This window comes from Leptodactylus fuscus, chromosome 5 (genome assembly GCF_031893055.1).
Source record: "Leptodactylus fuscus isolate aLepFus1 chromosome 5, aLepFus1.hap2, whole genome shotgun sequence".
NCBI classification, from domain to species: domain Eukaryota; kingdom Metazoa; phylum Chordata; class Amphibia; order Anura; family Leptodactylidae; genus Leptodactylus; species Leptodactylus fuscus.
Window position 1 is genome coordinate 155831744 of NC_134269.1, and position 25677 is coordinate 155857420.

At 42.4% G+C, this 25677-nt stretch overlaps 1 protein-coding gene across 1 annotated transcript in view; it reads right to left on the reverse strand.

Moving 5' to 3' along the window:
• Positions 1-25677, reverse strand: part of NUAK1 (NUAK family kinase 1) — a 71461-nt gene that overhangs the window by 19859 nt on the left and 25925 nt on the right. Inside the window, exon 2 of the mRNA XM_075274528.1 lies at positions 22847-22967. Within this exon, the coding sequence (XP_075130629.1) occupies positions 22847-22967 (121 nt within the window). The remainder of the gene's footprint in view (positions 1-22846; positions 22968-25677) is intronic.

Below are 25677 nucleotides of genomic sequence, written 5' to 3' on the forward strand. Positions count from 1 at the left end.
ACTCATGAGTATATTACGCCCCAGGGACCTTGGCCCGCAGCTTCATCAGGCCCCATTGCTAAGTATAAAAGCGTCTACATGAACGAAACTCCCACTGTTGTATGCAACCGCGTTTCTCCCCCAATTGAGGATTCGCAGTTGGATAGCGAAAGGTCTTTGCAAAATCTCCCATCTCTATAAGAACGATCTCTTTAAATCCTACTCTGTATTGCGGGAGGAATATGATCTCCCTCACAAGGATTTTTTCAAATTCCTGCAACTTAGGCACCTTCTTCAAACCCACGGAGCATCGAGACTTGTTTTTCCCAGGCTTGCATGGAGGCTGTGGAGAGTAACCGCACCTCCTAAAGGTGGCATCTCAGCCTTTTATACTTTTTTCTCCACACCCTCAGAGCGGATCAAACCTCTATGCCTTTCAAGGTAGGAGGTGGACCTTGCCAAATCTATTTCTCTTCCTGAGTGGTATGAGGCCTGTGGGTCTATTAAGAGGGTGTCGAAGGGTGCGCCCACTGGGAGACAGCTCAAAAAATCCTCCTACGCTGGTACAGATCTCCTGGCGCATATTGATGCCTCCTTCTCGAGACTCTGCTGGCGGGATTGCGGTCGCGAAGGCACTCTATTGCATATGTGGTGGGAATGCCCCCCAGTTCATACCTTTTGGACCGCTGTCTTCGGCTTCATGTCCCCTGTAGCTGGTCTCCCCATCTCCCCCTCCCCAGGGCTGGCATTATGCTTTCTAGATACTGGGTCTTTTCCCACGGGTATGCATGTGGTGCTGGGTCAGATAATTCTAGCGGCCAGATCCATGATAGTGAGGCAGTGGAAGTTTAAACCCTGTATGACAATAAATGAGCTGATCCATCATGTGGACTTGGCTTTCACCCTGGAGCGGATGTTGGCCACCAAAAACCATACCTTCTCCAGTTTCTGCTCCAGATGGGCCCTCTGGTCCGCTTTTATGGAAGATAGGAGAAATCCCCGGGCCAAGACTCCCCTCTCCACCCCTAGTGCAATTCCATAACGGGTCACACGCACCGGATCATTGTTGCTAATATTATTGTTGGAACTCCAATTGTTATGGCCGTTTGCACTTCTATTTGTATACTGACCTCCTTAACATTGCCATTCCCATTTGAATTGCACCATTCTGCTCTGAACATGCTGTGCTCCTTTTTTTTTTTTTGCTCTTAGATACTTATTGACTTTATTATGCCAAATTAGTTTTTACTTTTAACAATATTTGTTTTCCTCTCTGCCCTATTCTTCCACCGACTTCCCTATCCCTCTCTTCCCTTCCCTCCCCCACCCCCTTACCTTGCCCCAGGCCCTGTTCAGGACATTATTGGCTGCCACTCGAGAACTGATAGGACTACTCTTCATGCTTTTGTAACCATAGTGTATGCTCCTGAGTGTCTATATTAGATAAGAGGTTGTTTGGATTATTGTACTTGACGCATAATACTGTACGGCTGGATCCGGCCACAGGTTTTTGTCTTTCCTCCCTTTGGCCCGTTGTTGTTTTGCTTTTCTTGTATTTTGAAAAATTTTTCTTCAATAAAAATCAAATTTTAAAATAAAAATGTATTCACATGAGTAACATTTAGACTCTCCAGTGGAATAGGATAGCACTTTGTAAGCAACTGTCATAAATTAATGTTATATATACATACAATATTTCTAGTAACAGACATGCTGTAATGCTATTCTTTGTAAAATATGAGACGTCAGAGGTAGAGATGGGATATTTCAAGTTATCATTTCTTCTCCTCTGCCCATTATTTGTCTTGGATTGCATGCCAAAATCTGTTTCATGCTCCCACCCTTGTGCTACCAGCCAAGAAGATCTGATAAAGAAAGAAAGGAAGCTGAAGCATGAATGTTCTCTGCCCTGAAGGCCCAGCTTGTCTTCTCCTGTTAGAGATTCCCAACTGTGTAATCCTCATTAAAGGAAAGACTTCTGAAACCAGAAGAAGCTGTCTCAGGACGGATTATTTGATCCATAATGTTTTCCAAAAATGAGCACATCATTTTTTTACTACCGGGATAATGAGTTTCCCAGGCAAATGCCTTCTAATTTTGTTTGTTACTGGTGAGGTGCCAAAAAGAAACATGGTTTTCCTCAGCCAAATGCTGGTCACCGAATAAAGTATGTTAAATTACAACACTATATTTAGTACATTATTACTGGGTCAAGATACCTTTCCAAGTGAATATTAATTGCGGCGTCAAAAAAAAAATTGCATGGTCCACAGTAGTATTTATAAAATTATGGTCGGAAGAAATGTTAGCCAGTGTTCTTTCATAAGTTTACAATCTACAGTCAATGGTAAAATGTTTAGAAAGAACCGCACATAATTATTTCCTTTTTCAGCTGCTTTATGCGTCCAAATGGAAACTTCACTTCTGTAATACAATGCTCGTGATTTTTTTTTCCAAGTATTGTATTATGGACAACAATGTGGCTTTGTAGATAACAAATTTTGCTTCATATTCCACATGTTTTAATCATAAGAGAACATATAAACTGAAGTAGTGCATGCGACATATTGTAAGCCAGAGTTCACAAATGGTTTAAGTTTTCATGTTTAAAGAGGAAAATTAATCTGCTTATAAAAAGAAAAAGAGACAATTCTGCATTGTGCATAAAACGGCAGATCTACTACATAAACTATATACCATTATGTTGCAATCTTTATAAGCTTGGAACTAAGCTTTGCCATGTTCCTAGTTGATGTACATTTTAGTTTTTTTTTTGTTGGGCCAGCGATGTACCTTATTTATAAAGACAAGGATGGACCGGACAAAAAAGAGGATCTCTGCGCTCAATCCGTCGTCTTTTAAAATTTCACTTTATTTTGGAAATATAAACACAACGCGTTTCGGGCTAGCTGCCCTTTTTCAAGTGTATGAACTAAATAAAAATAAGAACAATAGCCCCCCCAAAAAAAGGGGGGGGGAAGTAACAGCAATAAGCAATCCAATAGAGACTAATACAAAATATACATAAGTAAAAAGCATCCAAATGTTTTTTTTTTGACAAAAAAGTGTATTACACAACATGTTGTCACTATAGCATGGAACTAGCAAACCATTACTCATAGAGAGAATACCCTCCATATGTGTCCTAAGTCAATCAGCATGATAACAAACCAGTTGTTCATGACAATTTAAAATTATTACAGTGAGGAACCAACAGGCTATTTCTCATGGAAAGAATTCACTCCACATATGTCCCACATCCTAACAAACTACTTAGTTCGCGTATAAGGTGGTGATACAGATACATCAAATCTCCCAGGCTAAAATCAGCCATATAAAGAGACTAATGTTCGGGAATAAAATCCATGCATATCAAAAATATAATCAAAATATGGTAAGGGGATATTAAAAAGGTCCTACCTTATATCTCACGTCGAGCTGGATGCTTCATCCAGCCGACGAGGACTGGACCTTTAAATAACATTGGTGACAGTGGATGTTTGTGCGCCTTTTTCGGGCGCATGCGTGGACTGCCGCACGTGTAAGCGGCGTCCGGCAGTATGAGGTGCGCATGCGTCGGCTCGGCTAGCCGTGCGCGTGCGCACCAGAGCCCCGGGACATCGCGCGCACGCACCACAATGTGTGCGCGAATGGCCGGCCCCAGCAGTCGTCAGTGCGCATGTGCCGGCCGTCGCCGAACCGCGCCTGCGCACTGACACCAATGTAAGGAGGTGATTGTCCCGTGTTACGGGCTCCCAGCCAGCGCATGCGTCGGGACACAGGCTCTGCGCTGCTGGCTAAAAGCATGTGCAAGCTAGTGACAGCTGCACGATACATGGTAGTGTTCATAAACCACCAGTAGGTGGTGAATATAGACATTTAGCAGAAATGGTGTAGTGATAAAGCCCAATAGATATATATTAAAATGGACAAGCATATAAAAAGTAATAAATAAATACATGGACTCCTCCATAAAGACAACATAAAGAACAATATAAAAAATATATATAAATATGTAATAAAATTAAAAGAACATTCCCATAAAAATGCATTCACATAAAAAAACGATCATATATTTATATTGGGACAGATATATTCATTTGTGTAAAAAAGACCGGACTCCCAAGTTACTAATAAATGAGGGTGAAGCCCCAATCACCAAGGAAACCTATTCCCGTCAGTAGCATGTAAAATCTTTGGGTCTCTTAACCTGAGATGTCCTCTAAGGCTTCATTTAGACCCGCCGGTACTAGGGAGTTCATTTTATATATCCAGTACATCTCTTTCCTGCGCAGCAGGTTAAATCTATTGGCGGAGGAGGCGGGGATGTGATCTATCGGTACTACTGAAAAATTAGAAAAAGAGCCGTCGTGTGCTGTGGCTGCGTGTCTAGACACGCTGTGTTTAAGGAACCGGTTATTTACGTTAAACCGGTGTTTTGTAAGCCTTTCCCTTAGGGGCCGAATCGTTCGGCCAACATATTGGAGGCCGCATGAGCATTCAAGAACATAGATAACAAAGTTCGACTCGCAGGATAGGTGTTGCAAAATCGGAAAGGTCTCGCCGGTGGTATTGCTGGTTATATGTTTGGCCCCGTTCTTGATACTTCGGCAACATTTACATTTTTTACTATTACAACAATAACTACCTATTGGTTCCTGATTGGGGTTAACCGGTTGAACCATAATATTTTGAGTACGTAGTTTGCTGGGGGCCAAAGTACTCTTAAGTGTGCGTGCTCTTCGGAATGTCAATCTGGGTTGTTTCGGTAATAGAGGTTTGAGGAAGTCGTCTCCTTCCAAAATGAACCAGTGTTCTTTCAGAATCTTCCTAATCCTGGAGTGTGCACCGTTGTAGGTGGTTATAAAATTGATCCCATATGTCTCCTGATTGACCTTGTTCCTGGGTAGGAGGCATTCACGTTGAGTCGAACCGGAGGCGCGTGTCTTCGCTGCATTCACCAGGCTCCTTGGGTAATTCTTCTCCATAAATCTGTTGGTCAAGACTTTACTCTGAGAGTTGAAATCCATGTCATCAGTGCAGTTCCGTCTAACCCTTTTGAATTGTCCGAAGGGGACATTGTCCTTCCATTTTCTGTAATGTAGGCTCTTATAACAGCCTACTAGATTATAAGAGCCTACATTACAGAAAATGGAAGGACAATGTCCCCTTCGGACAATTCAAAAGGGTTAGACGGAACTGCACTGATGACATGGATTTCAACTCTCAGAGTAAAGTCTTGACCAACAGATTTATGGAGAAGAATTACCCAAGGAGCCTGGTGAATGCAGCGAAGACACGCGCCTCCGGTTCGACTCAACGTGAATGCCTCCTACCCAGGAACAAGGTCAATCAGGAGACATATGGGATCAATTTTATAACCACCTACAACGGTGCACACTCCAGGATTAGGAAGATTCTGAAAGAACACTGGTTCATTTTGGAAGGAGACGACTTCCTCAAACCTCTATTACCGAAACAACCCAGATTGACATTCCGAAGAGCACGCACACTTAAGAGTACTTTGGCCCCCAGCAAACTACGTACTCAAAATATTATGGTTCAACCGGTTAACCCCAATCAGGAACCAATAGGTAGTTATTGTTGTAATAGTAAAAAATGTAAATGTTGCCGAAGTATCAAGAACGGGGCCAAACATATAACCAGCAATACCACCGGCGAGACCTTTCCGATTTTGCAACACCTATCCTGCGAGTCGAACTTTGTTATCTATGTTCTTGAATGCTCATGCGGCCTCCAATATGTTGGCCGAACGATTCGGCCCCTAAGGGAAAGGCTTACAAAACACCGGTTTAACGTAAATAACCGGTTCCTTAAACACAGCGTGTCTAGACACGCAGCCACAGCACACGACGGCTCTTTTTCTAATTTTTCAGTAGTACCGATAGATCACATCCCCGCCTCCTCCGCCAATAGATTTAACCTGCTGCGCAGGAAAGAGATGTACTGGATATATAAAATGAACTCCCTAGTACCGGCGGGTCTAAATGAAGCCTTAGAGGACATCTCAGGTTAAGAGACCCAAAGATTTTACATGCTACTGACGGGAATAGGTTTCCTTGGTGATTGGGGCTTCACCCTCATTTATTAGTAACTTGGGAGTCCGGTCTTTTTTACACAAATGAATATATCTGTCCCAATATAAATATATGATCGTTTTTTTATGTGAATGCATTTTTATGGGAATGTTCTTTTAATTTTATTACATATTTATATATATTTTTTATATTGTTCTTTATGTTGTCTTTATGGAGGAGTCCATGTATTTATTTATTACTTTTTATATGCTTGTCCATTTTAATATATATCTATTGGGCTTTATCACTACACCATTTCTGCTAAATGTCTATATTCACCACCTACTGGTGGTTTATGAACACTACCATGTATCGTGCAGCTGTCACTAGCTTGCACATGCTTTTAGCCAGCAGCGCAGAGCCTGTGTCCCGACGCATGCGCTGGCTGGGAGCCCGTAACACGGGACAATCACCTCCTTACATTGGTGTCAGTGCGCAGGCGCGGTTCGGCGACGGCCGGCACATGCGCACTGACGACTGCTGGGGCCGGCCATTCGCGCACACATTGTGGTGCGTGCGCGCGATGTCCCGGGGCTCTGGTGCGCACGCGCACGGCTAGCCGAGCCGACGCATGCGCACCTCATACTGCCGGACGCCGCTTACACGTGCGGCAGTCCACACATGCGCCCGAAAAAGGCGCACAAACATCCACTGTCACCAATGTTATTTAAAGGTCCAGTCCTCGTCGGCTGGATGAAGCATCCAGCTCGACGTGAGATATAAGGTAGGACCTTTTTAATATCCCCTTACCATATTTTGATTATATTTTTGATATGCATGGATTTTATTCCCGAACATTAGTCTCTTTATATGGCTGATTTTAGCCTGGGAGATTTAATGTATCTGTATCACCACCTTATACACGAACTAAGTAGTTTGTTAGGATGTGGGACATATGTGGAGTGAATTCTTTCCATGAGAAATAGCCTGTTGGTTCCTCACTGTAATAATTTTAAATTGTCATGAACAACTGGTTTGTTATCATGCTGATTGACTTAGGACACATATGGAGGGTATTCTCTCTATGAGTAATGGTTTGCTAGTTCCATGCTATAGTGACAACATGTTGTGTAATACACTTTTTTGTCAAAAAAAACATTTGGAAGCTTTTTATTTATGTATATTTTGTATTAGTCTCTATTGGATTGCTTATTGCTGTTACTTTCCCCCCCCTTTTTTGGGGGGGGCTATTGTTCTTATTTTTATTTAGTTCATACACTTGAAAAAGGGCAGCTAGCCCGAAACGCGTTGTGTTTATATTTCCAAAATAAAGTGAAATTTTAAAAGACGACGGATTGAGCGCAGAGATCCTCTTTTTTGTCCGGTCCATCCTTGCCATTACCTACACCTAGAGTGACGTGGATCCCGCTGGCTCTCCCCTAGGGGCAAAAGACCTCCCCTTCATAAGTGGTCTATAAACTGAGAAAAACGGTTGTGTTTACAACCTTCCAAGGTGAGCAACTTTTTTGTCTTATTGACCTCCCTACTATACGGTACTTCACTATGTGCAGCTCAGTGCTGTTCTTTGTTTATTTATAAAGAGGAATATGTCATTCAGGTGTATCCACGTATGGGGTTAAGACTGGTGTATCCCTAAAAAAAAATTATTTTCCGATTGTAAATTATTTTATTCTATTTTTTAATATTATCACGGGGGAAGTCATATTGCATGAAAATTATTTAATTTCCTGTAAATGATTATGATGGCAGTCATATTGTTTGAGCTGATATTAACATTATTCAGAGATATGCTTTACAGCAGCCACAGGACCATAAGAAGAAGAAGACTGGACATTTATTGAGACCAATGGTGGAGTGAGATGGGTCAGAATTATTAAGGGGCGCACAATTCTTATATGCAACAACTTTATGGTGAAAATAATATTAAAGAGGATCTTTCACCACCTGGGGCAAATGGAGTTTTGTATACCGCTAGAAAGCCGACAGTGCACTGAATTCAGCTTTCCCTTTCTGTGCTCCCGGTGAAGCGCTATCGGTGCCGGTACCGTAGCTCTTCACTCTCAGAAGGGCATTTCTGACAGTCAGTCAGGAACGCCCTTCCTCACAGCAGCGCCTATAGCGCTGTACTGTGAGAGCGGTGAGGAACACCTCCTCCCCTCTTGATAGTACTCGTCCATAGATGTGTATGGAGGGGGGCGTTTCTCACTGCTCAGCGTCATCGCTAGGCGGTAAGCAATGCCCCCTCTCACATTACAGCACTATAGACGCTGCTGTGAGGAGGGGCGTACCTGACTGACTGTCAGAAACGCCCTTCTGACAGGGAAGAACTACGGTACCAGCACCTTCACGGGGGCACAGAATGGGAAAGATCCCCGAGGACATGAAAGGTCCTATTTAAATTTGTCAGGCCATCAAGCCCCATTCCTCTCCATCCAATTTAAGAAGGGACACAGGAAAAAGTTGAAACTTTAACAGTCAGTGCACATAGAGTGTGCTATTCTTCTCCTACCTTTAGATGTCTTCTCTGTGCTGCCATTTGGTAGATATCCCGGTTTTCTTCTGTATGCAAATGAGTTCTCTTGCAGCACTGGGGGTGGTTCCCAGCGCTCAAACAGCACTGGGGGTGTCCCCAATGCTGCAAGAGAACTGTCTAGCGACCCCTCTATCTTCTTCTGGAATGGCCACAAAAAAATGGCATGTGCAGTCGGCTATGCCCAAGGCTCAATGGCAGAGCCAACTGCGCATGTGTAAAATTTTGAATCCAGCACCGGAAGAAGACGTGGAGAGAGGCCATTCCAGATGAAGATGGAGGCGGTGCTGGAGAATTCTCCCGCAGCATTGGGGATTCCCCCAGTGCTGTTTGAGTGTTGGAGACCACCTGCAGTGCTGCGAGAGAACTCATTTGTATACCAAAGAAAACCGGGATTTCTACCAAATGGCGGTGCGGATTAGACATCTAAAGGTAGCAGAAGAATAGCCTTTCTGAAGGCTATTCCTACATGTTAGTGAGAAAAAATAGCATTTTAATGATAGAATCCCTTTAAATAAAAGACCTAATATTTCAGATGGAAAAAATGCCACTAACCGAGTCTGCAGGACCACTACTTGAATAGCTGCATAAAGGAAAAGCTTTGTTTGCTTTGCTACATCTTGGAAAATATGTAGCTAAAGTTATTGTTGGCTTGATATACATAGCCCGATAAGGCTAGAGCAAATGCTGTCTGTAGCTGACAATAGAATACCTCAGTCTCTGCTTATTCTTTGGCTTGCCTTTGACCGTAGGGGAAAAATTCAGTTTGTTGGTTCAAAGGGACAGCCCAGTTCTTGCAATGAATCTGCGGGAATTCTCCCTATGCTTTCTGTCTCAATGTGAGTAATCTACCTAAATTAGTTCCAGTATGTTGACATTCCTTCCATCTGGTGTCTTTCCATGCATTGGTATTTTTATTACTATTCTAGCAACCGCAGACAGAAGTACCTTTCCACAGTTACAAAGTGGTTCTTTATTAAAGGGTCGCCAATCAAAAAGTACAGGCCTGTATGTGTTTAATTTTAACTATACTGAGCTAAAATAGCCATAAAGCCAATAAAACTGTTTCATGCTCCGTTACTTTGTTAAAAGTAACAACCGATAAATTGTTCTCGCTGCCTTCAATTTCTAATGAGTGGAGTATACAAAAAGATTCATGGTATAAAAGGAGTCTGCAAGAGGCCTTATCTCTAGGCATTGTGAATTCATCCCTTCCATGGGCAATTATTGTCTGATGCATCAAGAAACTAATGGAAGGCTATAGCCCCAGGTCGCGGAAATGCAACTTTTTTTTGTTGCAGATTTTGCTGCATTTTTTTTTTTTTTTAGCCAAAGCCAGGAGCGGATTAAGCAGAAGGGAGAAGTATAAGAACCCAAAATACGGGTACTGGTGCAGTGCACCGGCATCCAGTCGCGTACTCTGCTCCGGATTAGGCCCAAATGAATGGGCCTAGTCGGGAGGGAGTGTCTTTAGGCGGATTCTCCTCGCGAATGAGTATGTTGCTTCTTTAATTGAAAAAAAGAACTGACCAGCTCCTAGTGATTTCAATGGGATTTCAATGGGGGAGTGTGAACTTACCCTGAAAGTCACATGCACACTAAAATTTGTCGTTTCAACAACATAACTCCTTCCATGAAAAACGACTGCTGGGTGATCAAGTTGTGATCTCCTGGGATATGGCTCTTTGAACCTCAACTTTTATCACAGGATTTTATCACAAGGGAAGTCTCAATCACCCTCAAATGTATTATATGGCCCCTACTCAAATGACTCTATGGTCCGTCTCACCGACAGGGGTCTTTGCCTGGGGACCTCATTATGTCCATTTGTCCCAATGTAAAAGATTATTTGATGACATCGCTCAGTAAGTAAGGTCTGAACAGAATGTAGCCTGCAAATTCCGATCGTATACTAGAATGTAGTGCAATACAAATCAAAGTACTCAGCACAAAACAGCATAACTATAAATGCTACGAGTCCATTACTTAAAGAAATACATTGCAAATTTACATCTCTATTTATCGTCCACAATATGCCAAAAAGCCCAAACAATTTTCAACCTGGCTTTTAAAGTTACATGTAAAATTTTGATGTTTGTGTCTCTGTTTTTCTTCCATAACCATCATATTCTACATGGATAAGTGGTATACTTTGGAAAGTCTCCACAGATCTCTGGTGAACTAATCACATAGGTGTAGAACAATTATGTAAGGAAATCCAAGATCGCTGGAATGTAACAGAAGGATTAGGTTCTTGATTTAATGCCAGTATCGGCCCTGAGATGACAAGGTTTAAGTTCAGAGTGCTATCAGCGGAAAACAATGAGAAGTTGAGCACTCTCTGACGTCACTGCTCAGACAGACAGGAAATTAATTAGAAGCAGTCTAATTGAGAGGTAAAACGATGCCAGATTTATTATCCTGTTCTATGTTAAGAGTCTACTGATCAAATTCATTATTTGTTTTTCAGCTCATTTTCTTCTCTTCGTAAGGTCACCTCATTCCAGTATACTCAGTGGGAATATACAGTGGTTCTCATAATTTGCAGAACAAGTCTAATGCTTTTTATAACATGAAAGGAGCAGAAAAAAAGGAATGTGTGACCTAAAAATATAAATCTAAGTGAGGGGAATGTATTGAAAATGAATTAAATACTAGGGAATGCATCACGTTTTACTATTGACTTTTAAAACAATGGCATCCAGTAGAATATCTAGGAAAATGATGACAATTGAAATGAACTGACTTTTGCACAATAATATTCTGAGTTGCCTATTGTAGATAAAACATTGTTATAGTTAAAAGAAGTTTTTCGGGCTAAAAACATGGATGAACTTACCTTAAGATTTCCTTTGATCAGTATCAGATCGGTAAGGGTTCAGGGTGTCCGACCCCCACCAATCGATACATAGAGAATGATGCTGTAAGCAGACATTGCCATTCTCTGTATGGTGGCTGAACTAAGTCATTTCATCTTAGGTTCAATGAATGGCAGCTAAGCTGGTCTGGTAACTACAAAGGGAACAAAAATAGCTGCTTCCTGCTCTGTTCTCTGTGAATCAGCAGCAGAGACCAGCTGATCGGTAAGGGTCCATATCACCAATCTGATATGAATCTCCTATCTTTAGGATGAGTCATGATTTTTTTCTAATCTGGAAAAACCCTTTACACTCACCACAATGTATCACCACAATGTACTGTTGGTATCTGTCTAAATAAATTTTGTTTGCCTCCATAATGATGAAGAGCTGTCTAAGGGTCAGTTCACACGTGAACTGCCCGCGCGGGTTTTGACACCGAGAGAGACGCAGCGAGCCGCGTCTCTCTCTTGTCAAAACCCGCCTGCCGCGACCATCGCGGTCGCGGCTTTCCCCTCCGCTGTCGGCTCAAATGAATGAGCCGACATAGGAGGGAGCTGCCGGGGGCAGAAGCCGCGCGGCTGAGCCCGCGCGGCTTCCGCCTGAAGAAAGGGCAGGTCGTTTCTTTTCTCCGCTAGCGGCAGCCTGCCGCTAGCGGAAAAAAAAAGCCCGGTGGTCTACATAGACCACCATTGTAAAGGGGCGGATTTTGAAGCGAAATCCGCTGTCAAAATCCGCCCCTTTGCCTACGTGTGAACTAGCCCTAAACATGAAAAGGTACATACAGTCTAGTACATGGCAAGGGTTTATATGCATTTCCTTAAAGGGATCCTATCATTGGATACCTTTTTTTCTGACTGACACGTAGGAATAGCCTTAAGAAAGGCTATTCTTCTCCTACCTTTAGATGACAGGATCCCTTTAAGGACTCTAAATAGCACACATTATAAGGTAGTATTGCTTGGAAATATTGATTTATATGGGTAGGCATACAGATTTTTTTTCTCTGAAAATGTGCTAGAATTTTTCAGCCACTTTTTAAGCTTTTAAAGGAAGTCTGTCAGGGCATCTGGGACAGTAAACCACCGGTCATGCCTTGAGGACCAGTAGTTAAGCATCCCAACTATTCCTCTTCATGGTGCATGAACCCAGAGAACATTGGACTTATCTAGTAGTAACTGTTTGAGTCGAGGGTTTTTTTTTCACAATCCATTAAATCATCGGTCCATAAGGACTTGTTGGTGGTTTAGTATCCCAGCTTCACCTGACAGGTCACCTTTAAGGTCCATTCACACGGAGGAAAATTGGTGGAGGAATTTGGTGTGGAATTTCAGCGCTGAAAAAAAGCCTCCCATTGACTTCAATAGGTTTATTTTTCTGCTAGCAGAATACTATTAGACATAATTTCTTATTAACTGTATGCTGCTTCTACAATCATTTTACTTCTTGTTACAATCGTTACTTCTGCTCGTTTTATGTCTTTGCCACCTTCTCATGCCATGACAGAAAGCCTGGTCATCTCCATCACTATCCCCTTCCCCATCAGAAGAGACTGTTGGTTCCTTCATTTGTTTGTGAACACAAACTGAGCATACAGGTGGTACACAGAAGAAGACACTTTGAGGAGATCTATGAATTCCAGTGCAGCGTACAATCAGTAAACCAAGGTATCTTCCTCCATGCAGTGTGCGCCGCATTCATGAACAGAATACATGCTCTACTGGTGAAGTAGTGCAGCCTAGGCCAGGGCTGGCACTGGTTTCCTGACAATGTGAATATCAGGACTAAAAGACTTTATTCTTTGTCTTACTGGACCAGGAATAAATTGTCCTTGGTATTCTTAGACTCGATATGTAACACTAAGGATTTTCATGAAAGCAGCACGTTCTTCACAGATTAAATTTATACTCTCAGAAGTAAAGATCCTGGCAAAGTCAGCTCGAGCTGTTCACTACTATTCAAGATGTTTTAAGTCACTTCAACAGTATTTTCCTCCCAGCTGTACAAAGCCAATTGCCAACTTCTGTCTTGCTGAGCGGATGGAATTTCTCCGGACTGAGAATGAGGGTCTACCTCTTCCAGTTACTTCTGGAAATAAATGTACTCTCATTGGGTTACAGGACGCTATCACTACTATACTAAGCCTTGTCGTATTTTTGAATAATAGTCTAAAAAAAACACAGAATTTTAAATAAAACTTGCCTTTATAAAAATCAAGCAACTCGCTGCTTAAAATGCTTAGTTCTTATTAATTCCACAGAAAAATTAATATAGTGTACCAAAAGAAGTGACAATTGTTGTCTGATCAGATCAGATCAGAGTGTCTACTGTAGTAGTGATTTTTACAATGATAGTCTGAAAATATCAAACATACAAAGATAACATGCACACATATTTTCATTTTATTGGACTTGGATTTTTATGGTCTATTTCTATGAAGTAGATGGTTAATGTTTTACTATGGTCATACAAGCACAGCTTTGTTTTGTAGCAGATATTATACATCTATTTTATTTGAGCATAACCACATGATTTTGGGAAAGAAATCTCACAAATCTGTGACTCTCATTTATGTGAATGTGGCTTCCATAAATCCATGTGCATGCTACAGAAGTAACCCTATTCAGATGTATGAAGCATACTTTAAGTAGCAAAATTGTCTGCAACAAGTCTGTCCTCTATGAGATGAACCCAGTAATCTCCTTTTACTGGTCTTCTAAATGAAATCGTAACTCTTGTTGACAACTGAGGTCCTGTTGGTGTCCTCGGTTTATGGTTTTCCCATAAATATTGAAGAAGGCTGAAATTACATGCCATAGCTGCATACATTAATCCAATTAGGAATCATATACTCTGGCTACCAGTCATTATATCTTGACTTGTGGGTCCATACACCCAGTGGAAACAGGTGTGGTGCAGGCAAAAGCTGTATGTCACATGACCATGGACTGACTTTATCCACTGGAAGTAACAGAATGAATGGTATCAAACAATGATCTATAAAACTAAGGAATTCATACAGAAAGTACGTTAGAAAATTGTACACTTTTCATTATACAAAACAATAACATTTATTTCCTGAAACTGAACAACCCCTTTAAAAAGAGACGCATTATACCACTGCAAAAAACATCTAGAAAAACAATGTGCTACAGAAAAGACCTTTTATTCACTACTATCATGCTTCCTTTCCCACCAAACCTAAACTTTAAGTTTAGACTTCTCCAAATCTTCAGTCCTCCAAGGGACTTCTGTGATACCTCTGGAAGATCATATGTCCTGACAAGAACATCCAACTCCCCTGTGTATTGAAAAAATCATTAATGGTCTCAAAAGGTCCAAATAATCACTTAAAAGAAGCATGTTACTAGCTTTAGGGCTACTAAACCACCACAATGCCATTATGCCACAGGGGTTTAGGCTTTAAGTGCTTCTGTAACTGTAAAAAAATTGCAAATTCAGAGCTAGACAGAAAAAGAAGTGGGAACAGACCAGAAGGGAGTTTAGGAGTCAAGCGCAGGATCATTTAGAATATGAAGTTGAGGACCCTACACCTTGAATTAACTATGCCTGTTTCTAAACAGCCTGTTTTCAAAGGGGTGTCTTTACACAACCAAGTCCAAGCAGGATTCTGATGTGTCATTGGCTAAGGGATATGTCACTAACTGTACACCATGTACACTGTTGTCTTTTCCAGTATATGCCCTGGGGTTGGAGATATCGGTGTTGTTAATTTCGGCACAGATATCTCCCCACTGTCAGAAAAGCATTTCTGATAGTCTCGTGTCATCGCTGGGCTGTTAAAAATACCCCCTCCTCACAATACTCATCCATAGATTTGTACTGGGGGGGGGTAGAGTATGTTCCTCAGAGCTCAAGGTCATCTCTGTGGAGTAGGGAGTGTCCCCTCTGACAGGACAAGGCTATGTTAGAGTACATAGCGATGAAGCTAGACTGTAAAACAGTGCCAAATTTAATCAGGATATATATTAGGAAGTGTTTTGTATTGATGCCTCCTGCTATTAGGTTAAAAAAAAATTTAAAAAAAAAATGGATAACCCCTTTCAATAGCCTAGCCCTAACCGATACAAAATTAACAAAATATTTTCTAACACATAGAAGTAAATAACACTGCTGTGCAAATTCATATAGGTACGTGTGTGAAACGGGTTAAATCAGAGTTGGGTTATTCAAGCATTACTTTTTTCTTGCCATAAATTTCTGAAAACTCTTTGTAAATTACCTCTTTTATGGGAAAATTTGTTTAAACAAACCACACACAAAGAAAAGTGAAATCAGATGTGTTGTGTAAGGGGTCTGGGACCACAAAAACATCTATTAAGACATTTCTTTGTGTGACTGGTGCATTGTCAATGATTTTATAAACTCTTTTTATGTGTTACACTTTAGACAAAGTAAAAGGAGATCTGAAGTGGTTAAACAAAGTTGTAAACACTTAAAATGGTTCTATGAGCTCAACATTTACTGCATGTCATACTAAATGGAAATTTACTTTTGCTTTTTCTTATGCAGTACCATAACCAACTTTTAAAACCTCCACCAACACCAGACTTGGGCAAAGTCCGGCCCCCGGGCCATATCAGGCCCTCTGACTGATTCAGTCCGGCCCGCACAGCTTTGACTAGGGAGGCGTGTCTAGGGGGCGTGTCTTAGTGCCGGCCGAAGATGGAGATGTGGAGCGTGTCATAAAGTACTGAGAGATGGAAGGTGAGCTGCAGCGTGGAGAGAGAGTGTGTGTATATATGTGTGTGTGTGTGTGTGTGTGTGTGTGTGTGTCTATATGTGTGCTTGTCTATATGTGTGCCTGTCTATATGTGTGTCTGTCTATATGTGTGCCTGTCTATATGTGTCTGTCTATCTGTATGTGTTTCTGTCTATGTGTGTGTGTGTGTCTATATGTGTCTGCCTGTCTATATGTGTGCCTGTCTATATGTGTGTCTGTCTATGTCTGTCTGTCTATATATGTGTGTGTGTGTGTCTCAGTAACCTAGGGGCAGAGATGGAAGGGGAATGTTATACTAGGGCAGAGATGGCAGATGGAGGGGGGGACATGAAACTGGGGGAGAGATGGAGGGGGGGGGACATGAAATGGGGAAAATAAAGGGGGATATGAAACTGAGGGAGAAATGGAGGGGGGGACATGAAACTGGGGGTAGATGAAGAGGGCACAGACTGGGGGGACATTAAACCGTGGAGGTAGGTGGAGGGGGACCTGTCTGCCTCTAGTTGCCCCCAGTTTAATGTCACCCTCCAGCTACCCCTACAGTTTAATGTCTGCTTCCAGCTTCCCGATTTTAATGTCCCCCTCTAGTTGCCCCCAGTTTCATGTCCCGCTCTAGCTGTCAATTTATTGCCCCCCTCCAACTACCCTCACTGTTTAATGTCCCCCTCCAGCTGCTCCAGTGTCATGTCCCCTCTAGTTTCCACCAGTTTATACTGGGGCACCAGGAGAGGGGCTTAATACTGTGGGGCAGTTGGAAGGGAACATTACAATGTGGGGGCATATAATGTATGGGTGACTGTAGGAGGATTATACTGTGTGGGGGCACATGGAAAGATGATTGGGAATGGGCGGAGTCAACGTAGAAGTGGGTGGAGCTAAATTTGTCGTGGCACGGCCCTCTAGCATAGTTTCAATTTCAAATACGGCCCCATGGGAAAATTAATTGCCCACCCCTGACCAACACCAACTCTTTACATCCTTTAAGAGGTGCCGCACCACTGTTTGTGGCGCAATTGGAACTTTTTTGTAGCCTTCACCATTCCTGAGCAATCCCTTATGTTTGTTTCAGCACCCAATATGCTAATTAGGTTTTCTACTGTCAAGTTGGAGGTCCCCAACCCAAGACCGCTCACCTGACAGTATAGAGATCTGCTACTAACAGAAATTGAGAACAGTGGGGCTAGAGAAAAAAAAATGCACAGAAATCACAGAGCAGCACCTAACAAAGGATGTAAAAGTCAGTGTTGGTGGAGGTGGAAATATTCTCTTTAAAGGGGTTTCCAAAACTGATATTGATGACCTATCCTTAATATCAGATCGGTGGCAGTCCAGCAGCAGGCATCCCCACTGATCAGCTGCAATGCCCACTGGATCTGCAGTCAGAAATAGACAGTGATGGACATGAGTAGTCAACTAAATGGAAGCCTAGCTGCATTAGCCCAGATATTGCTTATCCACTGTTCAAATATTGGTAGAAGTTATTACTAAAAAAAAACCAAAATAACAGATGGTGACTTGCAGGAATCTATGGGCAGTTTTGGTCTATGATGCCCTTTTTCTTCCAGCTGAATTGCTGAAGGTCTCACAAAGTGAATCATTGCTGGGCTACCATAGTATAAAACTGTAATGTTAGCAATAATAAATAATCCATCAGACACAGTGCTTAGTATGTGTGAATTGCCAGTGACTAACCCTTACGCTTCTATCCCTGGGACAATGTGAGGTCAGCGGTTAATTATCTGGCAGCCCTTCACTACTTTTCCCTACAGACCTGTCACTCACAAAGAAAATCTGATTTTCTATAATTCTGTATGAATTTGTCCGACATGTATTTCAACAGTCTATTCAGCTGATTCTGGTTTTCCTCCAGAGTGAAAGGAAATCCCCATTAGGTGTTTCTACTTGGCTTGGTGCACTTGGCATGTGCTGCCCTTGGACTAGGGTGTGTACTTCAATCATCATTTTTGAAGAGACCATTGTACGCACTGCTTGTTTCTACACTTCCCTTTCATTTTTGTCCATGACGCTTTTCTGTAGATTCACTAAACTCCTTGCCTCATCCTCTTAAACTTGGCCTCTAGTGATACAATGCACAGCACATCACACTCCTGTTGTCTGACTTTGGCTGTTGCTTTCTTTAGCTAGTAGGGGGGTAGCCTCATATAAACTATAAGGAACCCTCTGGATGATTTACTTGTGCGATCTTTTCAACTTTTCACTTTCCCATCTGGAGCAACAATTTCTTGGCAGCAAATTTTTAGGTTACTTTGGGACAGCCAGGTTTATTTGCTAGAACTGACGGTAAGATGTTTTTCTTGCCGCATGTCTTTTAAAAAAGTCAGATGATATAAGAGACAAAAATAGTTGTTATATCACAAGTTCCTAAGTTACATGAATATATAGCCATGTACCAATATGAAAGATTCACTTAATAACAACATTATAGCAGGACATCTAGACTGGACGGCTTTTCCGTAGGTTTTCCACGAAATCAGTCGATTTGCCTAAATTCCATTGTGGCAATGCCGCCTAAAATGTTACAGTTTTTATAGTGGAAATCAATTGCATTGCAAAGAGTGAAACCAGTGGAGAAAAGATGTGCGTTACAGGTCACTTTCCCAAGCAGATTTTTTGCATCATGTATGGATTAGAGCTGTTTAGGCCTCCTCCCTTCTGTTGCTACTGCACAAAGCAGCAGACTTTAAGGGTAAGTTCATATGGGGGTTTTTGGATCGGAACCTGAGGCGAAGGTCCACTCAGGATCTGGACCAAAAACCGGGTAGTCGCGACTGAAAGCCAGTGCGATGCACCGGCATCTCCGCTCTGGATTAGGTCCAATGAATGGGCCTCGTCCGGAGAAGGGAGTGTCTTAAGGCCGAATCGCGAGGCGAAACGGCCTGAAGAATGAGCATCTTGCTTCTTTTTCATGCAGCCCGAACAAACCGGCTCCCGGAAAAAAGACCTGAGCGGCTCCCATTGACTTCAATGGGAGCCATCTTTTTGGTCAGGATTTTGAGGCTAATACGGCCTCAAAATCCTGACCAAAATACTCAGTGTGAACTTACCCTAAATCTGCAAGTCTGCAGTGAAAAATGCAGTGTGCAAGGTGTAGCTATAGGAGCAGTAGCAATTACAAGCAAGTCCTGGACCCTGTGTGGCCCCAAAGTTCCAACTGCCACATAAAATATATTACTATTCTAAGTGACATAAGGTAGGTAGGGACCCCATATGGACAAACCTTAAAATATGTTCTCCTTAAACAGCCTAATTCCTCCGTATTCACCAAATATAATGCACAGACAATCCCCACACACGACTGGAATGGTCACTGTTGTGGCACCTCCTGGGAAGCTAAATAAGGCCCCTCCGAGAGAGGGAGAACTCACTTTATATTCACTAGCTCTAGCAGGGTATAGAAATACGATCTTAACCAGGTCCTGTATATAGTGACCATCACTTTTGCTTCTTGGGCTCTGTGAGTATGAATTGTGAAGAGGATGAAGGATTGGAAATTTTTACACACTAAGGCTGCATTCACACTGAGTAACGCTGGCGTTTTTTGGGCTTATTTTTGCACATAGCGCCGCGTATACGCCGCGTTTGCGCCGCGCTATTTTGCGGTCGCGTTGAACGGCGCAAACGCGGCGTATACGCGGCGTTAAAGCGGCGCTATGTGCAAAAATAAGCACAAAAAACGCCAGCGTTACTCAGTGTGAATGCAGCCTTAAGGTTAAAACGCAACATTGAGGAAACGCCACGGCAAAAAAAAAAACACATGTGTTTTTGAAATTCACAGTATGTCACTTATACCTGTAGAAATGCAGTGGTTTTTTGTTGCATTTTGCTATGTGGAGCCTTAGCCTCAAGTAGATTTTTTTTTCCTCTGGTTCAACCAGATTGCTTTTTTACTTCAAGAATATAACATAGAACATCAAACCTACATTTGTATGAACAATGGACCACAGGGTAAAGAGGTCTGATCATAGTTTTAGTGAGGTACAATAAGGGCTCATACACACAGCGGAAAATTTTTCTGTGTGGTTTTTTGGAATGGCTAGCTGTAATGGGATGCTGAAGCAGTGCATCGGCATTCTTTTGCGGCATCCCGCTCCTGATTAGGCCCGAATGAATGGGTCTAAACAGGAGGGTGTCTCGAGCCATGGGCGCCGCAGCCATGGAATCCGCAGGAAGATAGGTCATGTTGCTTCTTTTTTCCACTACTAGCTAGCGGGGAAAAAAGACGAGCGGCACCCATTGAAGTCAATGGGAGCCATTTTCGCAGGTGGATTTTGAGGAGGATTCTGTTTCAGATTCCGCCTGCAAAAAAACTCTTGTGTGTACATACCCTAACTTGAGATGAAAAGTGGGAATTATGATTTTGGAGATAGAAAATAAATCATAAATCCAAAAGTCTGTCTAATATGAACTGTTACTTAGACCATTCTTAAGATAAACTTTTTGAGATCCGTTCACATGATGCACTGCTGCATGGTCTGCCAATGCTGTGGTGCTGTGCTTGTGGGGTGGGGTAGCATACAGCATGGGGGCTCAACCTAGTAGCAGGACTGTTGTTTGGCTGCTTAGTTGCTTTTTGTGTGAGCACTGTAGTCTGGTGATGGTAGTTGCCATGAGATGCCACACCCAATAACGTAGGAACTCACTATCAGGGCCGGCGTCAGCGCACGGCATAGTCGGGCAAGTGCCGGGGCCCACAGAGCCTCTGGGGGCCCCCCGGCACTTGCCTGTCACAATTTCAGCTCATCGGCGTCTGTCCGCCGATGAGCTGAAATACATACGCGATGCAGGAGCTGTGAGATCAGCTCCTGCTTTAAAGCTCCGGCCCCGGCTTGCGTGTGTAGGCGCGATGACGTCATCGCATCACGCCTACACACGCAAGCCAGTCCGGAGCTAAGCAGGAGCTGATCTCACAGCTCCTGCATCGCGTATGTGATTGGAGGGAGAGAGAGAGGAGCGTCGGGGGAACGAGGGAAGGTGAGTGATGTAAGTGTTTGTTTTGTACTACATATTAAGGTGAAACATAATGAAGGGGGCCCATGAAACTGGGGGGCAAATGAAGGGGAGGGGGGGAACAGCATGACACTGGGGCAGATGGAGGGGGGGAGAACAGCATGACACTGGGGCAGATGGAGGGGGGGAGAACAGCATGGAACTGGGGACAGAGATGGAGGGGGCCCAATGAAACTGAGGGGGCAAATGAAGGGGGGGGAACAGCATGACACTGGGGAAGGGGGTGGGGAGAGAACGGCATGAAACTGGGGACAGAGATGGAGGGGGCCCAATGAAACTGAAGGGGAGGGGGGGAACGGCATGACACTGGGGCAGATGGAGGGGGGGAGAACAGCATGACACTGGGGCAGAGACAGGGGACATTAAACTGTGGGCAGATGAAGGGGGAGAACGTGATGAAACTGGGGACAGAGATGGAGGGGGGACATGAAACTGGGGGCAGAGGAAGGGTGTATATGAAACTGGGGGAGAGATGGAGGGGGGCATATAATTTACAGGTGACTGTAGGAGGATTATACTGTGTGGGAGCACATAATAAATGAATGAGAATGGGTGGAATCAACATAAAAGTGGGTGGAGCTAAATTTGCCGCGGCGCGCAGAGCTCTTTAAAAGATTGGGAGGTATGGCGTTGGTGATGCCACACTCCTGCATGACGTCACTCGCTTCATCTGTAACGCACAGGGGGCCCACTGAGGCTCTGTCGCCCAAGGGCCCATAAAAACCTGGAGCCGGCCCTGCTCACTATGCAGAGGTTGCCCTGAAGTGGCTAGTGTTCTTATATACCTTGATAAAACTTAGGAATGAGTGAAATGGTTCATAAGGGGCCAGGTTTGTTGTTATGAAATTTCTAAAAACTTCAGGTTCAGCTCAACCCAAAATGTTAGGGGTTCGACACACACAAATTGTACTCTGGGATCTCATTAGACCTCGGACTGTGACAAGAAGAGGTCCAGGAGAGGTGCATAAAAATAAATAATGATACACACTTGTGCTTTCTCATGGTATCCGATGTACTTTGGGTCTCTTCTGTGCATTCATGGGCCCTAGCATTCTCACTAAGACCTGCGATTGGGCCTCAGGAATCATGTGGAACATGCTAACATGTGGCATGTAAACATCATGAAGTTAGCACAGACCACACGACACCCCACTCAGGGGCCAGTGAAGTCACGGAAGAGGTCAAGAGTGGACCAAAGATGATGGAGAACACACACCAAGCACCGCAGAGGAACCCAGGAAAGGGGAATATCAGTGTTTATTGCTTTTCCACACCTTCCCTGATCTTCCAAAGTATAATACCTGTAATAGCAGTTCCAGTGAAGAAAAGCAGGAGAGCAAACCTTGTGAAAATCTGCAATAGCTGGGACTCTCTCTACAATGTCATAATACTATACTGCAGATGATATATGATATATCTGTTTTAGGCACAAGTTTGGGATCTAGAGCTTGGGTCAGTCTGATAGTTGAACCCTCAAAATGTTGCACTGAACTTGTAGAGCGTCTTGTGTACTTTACGTGAACCTACAATGCTACACATCATTATTTGCACGGTTTCACAATGTGCATCCCACACAAATAAAAGCTATCAGGGGTGGACTGGAACAACGGACCACACAAATTTCACATGATTTCTAATAAAATATTACCTTCATATATGCTTATGATATGCGGATGGCTGAGTGATGACATTATTTCAATCTCTCGTCTGATGTGAACCATATCTTGCTCTTCTCTTATTTTGTCCTTACGGATAGATTTTATGGCAACCTAGAATATTTAAAACACTAAGCGTTACTTTGGGAACAGAAACAGATGTTAGGCAACAATTAGAACTGCTCAAAAATCAACACAGATGTTGTTTGCTGGCAATAAATACACTGTGAATGGATCAGACAGAAACTCAAAGACCTCCTCTAAGAATATTCCTCAAAATGTTAATATAACCAAGAAGTGATACAACATTTTATACATCTAAACCACATCTAAACCACTCTGAGGTAGGTAAGAATAAAATCATGAACGGAATTATTTAGATTAGAAGGTTATATTTTCCTGGCAAGTGGTCCATGTCTGAGGTTACTGTATAATATAGACTGCCATGGTAAAGCACATAGACATTGAGCTGCTTATATATTATTGGTATCAATGGTTCAACCATATCCACTGATCCCTGTGTCCATAGAGACTCCTACATAGATGTACCTGTTTAAATGACTTGGACCAGTGTTCTACGACCTTGGTGACTGTTATATAAACAGTTACAAAAATTACAGAACTCGAATAGAGGAAGGAATCATACACACTAAAGAGGTATTCCAGTCCGAAGCATCTATGGACTATTCACTGGATAGGTGATGAATCAGTGAAGGACCAACCACTGGGAGAAGTCTGCATGATAGCCGAGCATGCACCCTAATGCTCTATTCTAAGTCTATAGTACAGACAGACACAGTGATAATGGTTTTGGTTTAACTACCTTTTTCATCTGGCGGGAGATAAGGTGTGTCCATAAAAGCTTGGGCTCATCCAGGACCTTTGGCTTTGTTATTATGTTGCCCATGCCGAAGACACATCATCTGATTATACATGTAGGGTACAGGGGTGATATCACAATGATGAAATGCTATATGCAGAATGGGTTAGGGTGGGGTCGAGTCTCAGACAAGTTTAGGGTATCCTGCTTTCAAAAAGGTCGGAAACCTTTAACCTAATGTGTAATCCGACAGCCACCTATTGTCTGACCGACACTTATGTAATGTGTATAGTCCACCCAAACTAGATTAAGCTTTCCTCAGCTATAAGCTACAATGACAAAGCTAAAATAAAGTAAAAAATAAGGCATTGACAACCATGGAACAGGAGAATGACAGGAGCAAGTTAAAATTATAAAATATTTCCAAGCGCTATATACAACTTTTCAGATATATGACATTAGTTTTTATGTCACAAAAACAAGATTTAGGCTAAGGCCCCAAGTTGCAAGCCACAGCCAGAAGCGCTGTGGTAAAGATTGTATTCACAGAAGGTTCGCAGAGTTGTCCTCTGAAAACCTTCTGCTTCTATTAAACCTATATATGGAAAACGCCAGTGTTTCCGTAAATATAATGCGTGAATAGGATTAGTCAGAATCCCATTCACTTCGCAGGTACTGTAAAACACTGCATTTTTTGCTGCAGATTTTTTTTCCCAGCATGTTCACAAAGTGGGACCCTGGCCAAAAAGCCCTAATATTCGCTGAAAATGTTTGCCCTTCTCTAACCTTTAGGTGAAGGCCCCACATTATGGAAAAGCTGCTGTTTTTGTATCAGATTTTTTTATTTTAGTGGATATAACAGAATTCCTTTAGATTTTCCATTCCCTTTCAAGCCACTCTTGACTTTGGCTCAAAACCCCCCCAAAACACAGCAACAAAAAAAATCAGCTTTTCTGCAACAAGCAAGAAAAGAATGACCCAAGTGCTTTACCACTTATACATTCTAGTAATACACTGTAATGGGTACAGGCTATGAAAGTAAATAACAGACATGAGCTGAACAATAGTGAAATGCAAAAACCATTCAACTGTAAAAGTGTATAAGATGAAAAAAGTGGCTGCACAAATGAAAGCCGAATATTATATTTTACCCCTCTTAGAAAATTATATGCTCTAGTTGAAAGCCCTAGAAACAGATGGCAAAGACTGTAATAAACTAAGCTCCCCGAGGTGAGAATGAAGCCAAAGGCAGCACAACTCTTGGTGGAAGGACTTTTTTGACATTAGTAAAAATCAGATGTACAATATAAGACTTTGTAGACTGTACTGAAACCATTTTCGTCGTGAAAACATAAAACTTTCAAATAATATAGTAATATTCTACGATGCAAGTATGACAAAATGTATTGTTAATCATGAATTACAATAAGAAATATGGCTGCAGTAACATTCTGTATACCCAAGGATAAGGAATCATTTCCAAATGGTTGACATTTTGGTTCTCCGTGAAAAATACATAATTTACGCTCAGTTCACGCTAGTGTCGTCTCAGGGAACTGAATAACAGAGGTGTGGACCCATAAACAGCAGTGCCTATAATGGGATCTCCTGTTTATAATCTGAAACTTTATAAACTGACTCCTGGCACACATATTTGGAGCAATTAAAATGTAAAGAACAACATTTGGGTATTATGCAAAGTGTATGGCAATCGTGTGGCATACATGAGCAAACCTAAATTTGAGATCCCCATGGTTCACTTAAAGATGATGTCTGGGATAATTTTTTGTAACAGCAGGAGAGGCCTTATAGTATAAAAAGGCAGAAGCATGCTCACCTTTCTCCTCCCACCTGTACCTGCTCGGTTGCTGTTAATAAACAGTGAAATGAGTGCTTACAAAGGTCTTGGCAACAGATTCAGTAAGAACTAAGGCTATATTCACACAAAGGTCAAAAACTGCCTTGTTATACGCATTTTTTTGACAGTCAAAGTATAGCACAGGT